General features: G+C 39.8%; 1 protein-coding gene across 1 annotated transcript in view; it reads left to right on the top strand.

Annotated features, from left to right (window-relative positions):
* The window catches only part of PAFAH1B1 (platelet activating factor acetylhydrolase 1b regulatory subunit 1), an 82,713-nt gene extending 74,973 nt beyond the window's left edge, over positions 1-7,740 (top strand). The window contains exons 10-11 of the mRNA XM_028109063.2: positions 2,796-2,952; positions 3,819-7,740. Of these exons, the coding sequence (XP_027964864.1) occupies positions 2,796-2,952; positions 3,819-3,892 (231 nt within the window). The 3' untranslated portion in view covers positions 3,893-7,740. The remainder of the gene's footprint in view (positions 1-2,795; positions 2,953-3,818) is intronic.
* Positions 7,741-9,237: the final 1,497 nt, after the last annotated feature.

The following is a 9,237-nucleotide window of genomic DNA, read 5'->3' on the forward strand; positions in this document are numbered from 1 at the left end:
TCGCTTAACCAACTGAGCCACCCAGGCGCCCCTGTTTTAGAGATTTCTTAACCATACCTTGAAGTGATTGTCTCTCTGTAGGATATGGTAGACACTTCGGAAGTATCATTAAGAATTGGCACTTGGGTGGCTTAGTTGGTTAAGTGTCTGACTCTTGATTTCAACCTAGGTCTTGACCCTCAGGGTCGTGAGTTCAAGCCCCACGTTGGGCTCCATGCTAGGCATGGAGCCTACTTTAAAAAAACAAACAAAAAGAAATTGGGCTCCCTGCTCAGCAGGAAGCCTGCTTCTCCCTCTCCCGCTCCCCCTGCTTGTGTTCCCTCTCTCGCTGTGTCTCTCTCTGTCAAATAAATGAAATCTTTTAAAAAAATTAAACAGAATAAAAAATAAGATGATCTACACTTAAAATCATAAAGTGTGTATGGGGCACCTGGCTGGCTTAGTCAGTGGTGTGTGGAGGCTCCTGATCTCAGGGTTGTGAGTTTGGGCCCTATGTTGGGTATAGAGAGTCCTCAAAAATAAAATCTTTTAGGGCACCTGGGTGGCTCAGTTGGTTAAGCGACTGCCTTCGGCTCAGGTCATGATCCCGGAGTCCTGGGATCAAGCCCCGCATTGGGCTCCCGGCTCAGCAGGGAGCCTGCTTCTCCCTCTTACTGTCCCCCCTCTCATGCTGTTTCTCTCTCGCTCGCTCTCTAATAAATAAATAAATAAAATCTTAAAAAAAGAAAAGAAAATCTTTTAAAAAAGAAAGAAAAGCATGTGCTCTGCTCTCCTGTAATAACACAGGTCACCTTAATTTCCCCAGAGGTTTCTGGCTCCTATTTTTTCAGCTGAAGGAGGGTACTTTTTACTGCTTTATTTTGGTGTAGCCACGGAAATGTGATTTAACTTTTGTTGAAGCTTCTACGTCTAGTGATTGGTGACTTTTATAGGTCACTATAATAGAACAGGTTTTTTTTTTTAATTCTTAAGATTTTATCTGAGAGAGGGCGCCTGGGTGGCTCAGTTGGTTAAACAATTGCCTTCGGCTCAGGTCATGATCCTGGAGTCTCGGGATCAAGTCCCACGTCGGGCTTCCTGCTCAGCAGGGAGTCTGCTTCTCCCTCTGACCCTCTTCCCTCTCGTGCTTTCTATCTCTCATTCTCTCTCTCTCTCAAATAAATAAATAAAATCTTTAAAAAAAAAAAAAAAGATTTTATCTGAGAGAGAGCGCGCATACACAAGCCAGGGGTGGGAGGGCAGAAGGGAGAGGGAGAAGCAGATTCCCCACTGAGCAGAGAGCCCGATGCAGGGCTCGATCCCAGGACCCTGAGATCATGACCTGAGTCGAAGGCAGACGCTTAACCAGTTGAGCCACCCACGCACCCCTAGAACAAAGTATTTTAAATAAGGGTCAAGGCAAAGGATATGTCACCTTGGTCATCTTTTTTTTTTTTTTTTAATTAACTCCCTTTTTTTTTAGTTCTTTTACAAAAGCAATATGGTTATTTACACTGTAGAAAAATTAGAAATATACAGAAAAGCTAAAAGAAAATAAAAATCACCCTTATATCACTCATAATAATACCTACCAAGTATATTTTCTAGTCTAGGGCTGCCCAGTAGAACTTTCTGTGATGATGTTCTATATCTATACTATCCAGTGTTGTGGCTAGTGAGACTGAAGGACTGAATTGCTGATAGTATTATTTGTTTATTTTTTTTTAAGATTTTTATTTATTTGACAGAGAAAGAGCACAAGTAGGCAGACCTGTGCCCCTCACATGTAGCTTTTTAAATATAAACTAACATTGGGGTGCCTGGGTGGCTCAGGCGGTTGAGCGTCTGCCTTCGGCTCAGGTCGTGATCTCAGGGTCCTGGGATCGAGCCCCGCATCAGGCTCCCTGCTCAGCGGGGAGCCTGCTTCTCCCTCTGCCCCTCACTCCACTCTCATGCTCTCTCTCTCAAATAAATAAAATCTTAAAAAAAAAAAAATCTACATGTGACTAAATGGCTACCCTGTTGGACTGTGCAGTTCTAAGCTGTTTTCATTAATTTCTATGTAGATTAATATGGTGGGGATTTTTATATATAAATGATAATCATATTGTACATATTGCTTTGTAGCAAACCTTTAATTTAGGAGGTATGTGACACTGCTCGTGTTGTTAGATATTTTATTACTGATTACATACAGTGCTTTGATGAACATCTTTGTTAAATAAATCTCTGGGCCATTCTTAATTATTTCTTAGGGTAAATAGCAAGAACTGGAACTGCTGGGTTAGGGGATGTAGATAGATGAGTGGATGGAGGGATACGCAGTAAATACCTGTGTACCCGTCACTTAGAGTCACCAGTTGCCAACATTTTCCTGTGTGTGTGTGTGTGTGTGTGTGTGTGGGTGTGTGTGTACATTTTGCTGAACAATTTGAGAGTTACTTGTAGATACCATGACAATTTTATCTCCTAAAAATAAAGGTATTCTGTATAACCACAATAAAATAATCATACTCAAGAAACTTACCATTGGGGTGCCTGGCTGGCTCAGTTGGTAGAGCATGTGACTCTTGATCTCAGGGTCATGAGTTCAAGCCCCACATTGGGTATAGAGATTACTTTAAGAAAATGATTTTAGAAAAAAGAAAAGAAATTTGACATTAATACTACATATTCACAATTTCTCCAATTATCCCAATGGCTCTTTTTTGACATTGACATTTTTTATTGCACTTTGAGTAATGACTTACTATTTTTCTAGGTGCTATTTATATACTTTATCCCTTTATTAAGTCAAATACCTTTTTGTTTTTAAGGTGGGTCATGATAACTGGGTACGTGGAGTTCTGTTCCATTCTGGGGGGAAGTTTATTTTGAGTTGTGCTGATGACAAGACCCTACGTGTGTGGGATTACAAGAACAAGCGATGCATGAAGACCCTCAATGCGCATGAACACTTTGTTACCTCCTTGGGTATGTACGAGTAATGAGGTTTCTAAGCAATTAGGTTTTGGAGTGCCAGGCATAAACAGTTTTATGTAATCGTGTGGAATTTTCCAGGTAAGAAATGACTGTGTGCTTTCAGGACAGACTAGAGAAGACAGTTTAAAAACTTTGTGGATTCCTATCATTTGTTTTAAATTCTCCTTTCCTTAACTCTCTCTCTCCATCATCAGCCTTATAATAAAAAAATTACTTTCTCCATGCACAACATTGGTTTTGGAAACTAGGATTGTGAAGAGGATGCTTACTAACCACTCTGATGGGTAATTTTTCTCCCCTACTAGTTTGTAAGTTTCTCAAAGTAAATTTTACTCAGCCTTTTTCTCCTCTGGCAGGTATATACTACCATGTACTGGGAACTCACAGAATCATATTTAAGTTTAATAAATATCCTCAGAATTATCTGGACCTGAATCTAGAATTAAAATAGTGAATACAGTAAAATATAATACACCTAGTGTTTGATGGATCTAATGATAAAAATAAAACTAATGCCGATCTCATAGGATTGTTACAGAAATTAAATATGAATATAAAGCATTTAGTACTAAGCCAGAAACATAGTAATTTAAGTAAGTAGATACATTGAGGCTACCCTTGTTGTTAGATTTGAGTGTTTATTCAGATTTAGTTGGGGTGGGTGTTAATGGGGGAGGGATTTTTATTGAAATGTTAACATAGGACTTAATCATTACATCTCAGCTTCCCTAAACCAGGGATGGGTGTGTGGGTGTATATAGAAAAAAATGAGTATCCCTGGCACTTGGACTTGCTTATTTTGTGGCTTGTTAAAAATTTTATCTGGATTTAAAATAAGCCTTTTCTTTTTCTTTCAGATTTCCATAAGACGGCACCATATGTGGTTACTGGCAGTGTAGATCAAACAGTAAAGGTGTGGGAGTGCCGTTGATTGAGTCTCATTTGGCCCCTCCTCCCATTTTTCCTCTGGATGCACTCTGATGATACCATGGTTACCCCATTGAGCTCTGTTTAAATAAATATTGTCCTTTCATGTAAATTATTCTGGATGTAGATTGAGCTTATTAAATGTTACACACAAAGTATTCATGCATGGTGAATCCAAATTGTATACTGTAAATTTACATACGTTGTCTAGAAGTACATAGGGTTTAAAAACCTGGGCTGGCATTGGTCACACCAGGCCTAAGAAGGCAGAAGTTGAATAAATTGAACTTAGGGCACTAAACTGAATAGTTGACAGTGTCATTTTATGTTGGATTATTAATTCCTGTTTTTCTTTCTGCTCTCTGTTGGTGCCTGACTTGATGGCCTCATTTGGGGAAAAGTGGTGATTATTAGGGCTTTTTCTGAAATGTGTATCTATGTAACATCACTTAAGTGTGCTTAATAAATCTTTAAGGATGTTAGATGATAAGGCTACAATTCAAAATCTTCTGAACCATCTATGTAATTAATGGGGATTACACATTGGAATTTTTGTCATGACACATTTGCCAAATCAATAGGATACATTTGTTTTGGCAGCCTATCAAGCAGAGGCTAGTGGTATATTTATGTAAGAAAATGACTGTAAATCTCAAATAAGAAAAATCTCAGCAGCTAATAGCAAATCATTTATTTCATTTGGGTTTTAATGCTTTGTAAACAGGTTAACAAAACACTGTAATACTCTAAGCTTCTATTTTTCACACTAGACACACTTCTAGTTGTATTCTCCATACTATTAGACTGTATAGTGATGTGACTTCCAAGTAGAATTTAATTCCCATTGAGTGTGTCATGGTACAAATCACTATTTGTTTTGATGTTTTTTAGGGATGTGCAATGTGCATTACATGATGACAGATATTGAAAAGGTTATGTTTGCCCATTTTAAAGAAGTGGGAGAAATAACAGCAGTTTGTTTTTCAACATGAATCTGATACCGATTTGAATTGTATTTAACTTACACGTTAAAAAAAAAAGACAGGGTTTAATGGAGCATGCATAAAAATGTACTGTGTTTTCACCTTTTGTTTATATATAAATGTTTATATGGGCCTATCTATAAGTGGATAAGTCTGTATATGTATATCACACACATACAACCTCCATGTCTTTGGGTCCTGGGTTTTTGAAGAAGTGCTAAAACATACAAGTAGAATAAATTTTGCTGTGGAATACCATGCTTTAGAACAAGCCCTTTTTGATCCTAATGCTTCTGAAAACTAGGTCTGACTCTGTGGGAATTTTTCCCAGTTAAAAGGAAAATCACACACACACACCCCTCCCCCACAGTTTGGCTGTTCAGCATTTTACACAGCCTGATGTATATTGTGATCCAAAGTTACGACAAGTAGGTTTAAGAGAATTTTTATCTATGACTTTGGAAACAATATTTCATTGCAGATTATTAAATAAATAATTCTATTGCTTAGCTAACCAACAGCTTTTTTTTTTTAAGGTCATTTGAAAAGTTAACAAAGAAATAACAAAGTTTAACAAAGAAACTTACTCTGAATTGCATTTTATTCATTTGCATAATATATGGTTTTTTTAAGTGTCCCTTTTAGTATTTAATGGAAATTTGGTTCCTGAAAAAGACAAAGGGTTAGAGTTAGTATCCTCTAGATACACACACAGAGACTAGGCCTTAATGTTTACTAGAAGCAGCTTTATGTCTAACTTGTGTCTTTTTGTTTGTTTGCTTTGTTTTTAATAACTCCTGAGCGACGTCTCTGGAAGGAAAAGTGTTTTGAGAACTAATGGCTATTTTTGAAGACAAAAATTACAACTTAAGCTAATTCCTTAAATACAGTAGAATAACTTTCAGGACAATATTGCCTCACAACCCTGCTCACACTCAGAAGTCTTATTTTGTTTCCCTTTAGCTGTTCTGACTGGAGTTTTCTACAAAAGCTATGGAAGATACCTTTGTTCTCGTTTGCTGCTATTTCCTGTCCTATTTTAAGAAATATAAATACATAGAAATGGTGCATCTTAACATTTGTACATGTATAAATGTCTTGTATTTTAATTCATTTTTAGCATGTAGCAACACGAATTGTTTAAGGGTAAGCCACAACATCTAGAAATCACTCATAGATATGAACAATAAAGGAAAAAATGGTACCAATGTAGGAGGAAACAAAGCTAACAAAGCTGCTGTCCGCTGGGTTTTCCCCCCTGCAGGATACAGTGACTTCGTTGACAAAGGAGGAGAAACAATATTACTCTGTAAACAAAGTTATCCTTACTTGGGAGACTGCCACAGCCTGCTGCTTAGATGAGCTACCAGACATCCTCCGTTTAAGAAGCAGCAAACACTGAATCTCAGGGATGGTCCTCAACTGGATCCAAATGTAACGAGCCCTGTTTGAATAATGAAGGGGGTGGGGGAGAGCGATCCATCCACAGTCCGGAGTCGGAGGTGCGCGGTTTCCTGCACTGTTGTTTGACACTGCCCTGTTGATGCCCTTTCTTCCTGTTGCCTCCGTTTTCTCTGTCTGCTGTCTGACCCTGTGCCTTGCCTGGGATAAGTACAATGATGAGGTTACTGGTTTGGATTGTAAGTGGAGGAATTTATGAATTGGTTTAGAGGTTCACTGCTGCTTTGTCACTTTCTCAATCAAATTGGCCACTTATTTAAGAAATAAAAAGCTGGTAGAATTGTATCCTCAGATGATTATTTGACTTTGTGTGTGTGAAAACAGACATTCCAGTGCCACCCTTAATAATGTGCCCAAGGAGTCCTAGCTGCACTCTTGAACGTGCAAGCCACGGAAACTGTGGTGTAGACATTGCTTGGAGAATAGTTGCTTTTTGACATGGCATCTTGCACTTTAGGAGACTAAGATCGTCCTGTTTTGTCTATGTGTGGTGTGACCAATGGTGTGCCCAGAGCACTGCTCTAAAAATCACTAGTGTTAGCAAGTCGTCCAGGCTGTGGAGCGCTCGCTGTAGTCTTTGGAAGCTTTGGCTCTAGATCACCAAGCCCAGTCTCCTTACTGTCAGTGCCCTGCTCTCCTGTTTGCCTCTTCCTGTTTCTGTGTGAACTTCCAGGTCAAATCACTCATTAAATAGTTTTCTTTTAAATTTATTTAAAGAAAAACTATTTAAAAGTAAAGGATATTTTGTTTTGTTGACAGTGGTGGCTTGATAATCCTTAAGCAACTGAAATTAAAATTGTTGAAGGAAAAGGCACTTAAAATGGTTACTCTTTCTGTCCAGCTGTATATAAGTCCAATGTGTTAATTAATCTAGATGATGCAAAGAAGAATCTCCTGGTAGAGAAGCGACATGTACAAAATCGGTGAAAAAGGTTTTGGGTTTTTGTTTTTTGTTTTGTTTTCTGTAGGGTGGGGGGAGGGCAAGCTGGATTTACAAGTCACGACTGGACTGAACTGGCCTTTTTATCTTTCCACTATATCATGTAAGTAGCTGCTTTCTTGTCCTGCCTATCCTGCAGGCATCCCTAAAGCTCACTCTGAAGATGATAGAAACAAACACAAAATCTTCAGGTTAGATGTTGATCCTGACACTGACATGAAGGCAAGCATTGATTTCATATGAATGTTGCAGAGGTGGTGGTGATTGGAGAAAACAGTAAGAGTTAACAAGTTATTGACACAATTTAAAAAAAAAATCAGTAAAGGAATGTATATAATATTGCTCTTGTGTTTTACAGTAAGATTTGTTGCTCTCAGACTGTGTAAAACAAAATTTATTCATGTTTTCTGCATATTAAAAAATCCTATTGTACCAATTGGTAAACTATTAAATGCCTATAAAACTAGATGTGATTTTGTGTGTGTGTGTGTGTGTTGTGTGTGTGTCCTTGTGCAGAGATTTAAAGCCGAGTCCTAATAGGAGATGGGACTGTGTTCAACATCAGCCATAGAGTAAGATGTAGATTGGTAGCAGGGCCTCGATGGAGGGCTTTTCTCGAGGGCCGTGCTGGCACTGCCTTCGCTGTCCGCTTCCTTCACCTTATTAGGAGGTCAGGATCTAGGAGCGATGGCTGCAGGGGCTCTTGGCGATGGTGGTGGGTGGGCTTGCACCGCCCTCCTCTCCAGCAGCCTTTTTCAACAGTTGACTCGTCGGCCCAGGCACTGGAGAGCTGAGGCCAGAAAAAAACCTATTGTAAACACTACCCCCCCCACCCCCACACACCCCAACAAAGACTTGGCCCTCTTGTGGTGGTCAGGGCCTAGACAGAAGGATCGTGGTCCCCTTTCGTTCTTCTAATGAATGAGCCTCCTGTTTTGTCCGGTGGTCTTGGATTCTTGAAGATTCTTAATACTGTTTTAAATTTTGGTCGAAAGGTACCCAAATCGCCTTCACTCTTGCCCCAGAAACCCCATGGCTTTCCCTCTGCTTTACACATGTTGGCTATGTCCTACCTCCCATGCCTCCTACTGCCCAGCTGGGGCCTGTGGTGTCCAGGGCACCCAGGAAGTCTCCAGCGTTTCTCATGGATAAAGAACAAGTTGGATGATGTGGTGTCTCTTTACTCACAGCCCAGTTGTTTTCCTGCCTCCCCCATCCCAAAATGGGAATCCTCAAGAGCACCAAAGTAATTACTTGCAATTCGAGTCTTCTGAGTTTTGCAGCTTTTCCATTTCCCTTCAGGGCTCCTCTTTTCCCCTAGCTTGAGATGCCGACATGCCTCACCACTTTCCCTGGGGGTAGAGAGTTCCAGCATTGGTATATCACCATCCTGAAATGCAGTTAGCTATTCGAAACTCACCCACTGGTGTATCACTTAAAGCTTCTTTCCAACGCTCATTGGGTGTGTCCCTGACATAAGATGAGGGATAGGAAAGTGGAAGAATTGGGGAAATGGTACAGCATCCTAAATGTGGCAGCTCTGTCCCTGTTTGGGCTTTGGTGAAACTTGACTTGCATGCAATTTTTGGATGCTGATAGACCTACCAGAATTCTCTAAGAAAGTGATTCTCACGATGTTCCCCAGCAGACCAGTGGCAGCAGTACTTGGGAACTCATTAGAAATGCAAGCTCTTGAGCTCCAGCTCAGACCTACTGTATCTGAAACCTCTATATGAAAAATCAATTTTAACAAGCCATCCAGATGATTCTGATGTAGGCTCAAGCTTGAAAACCACTGATTCTCATTCTCATTCTCATTCTCATTCAACTAGCTTCTCATTGATTAGAATCAGTGGTTGATCTCGGGGTTGTGAGTTTAGCTCACTTTAAGTCTTATGCCAAGGGTATGAAGCCCAGCTAAAACGGTGAGCTGGGACTCAAACCCAAATGCACACGCTCTTTCCC

Source organism: Eumetopias jubatus, unplaced genomic scaffold (assembly GCF_037043125.1).
Source record: "Eumetopias jubatus isolate StellerSeaLion01/CBP00866 unplaced genomic scaffold, mEumJub1_p1.0 scaffold_10, whole genome shotgun sequence".
Taxonomy (NCBI): Eukaryota; Metazoa; Chordata; class Mammalia; order Carnivora; family Otariidae; genus Eumetopias; species Eumetopias jubatus.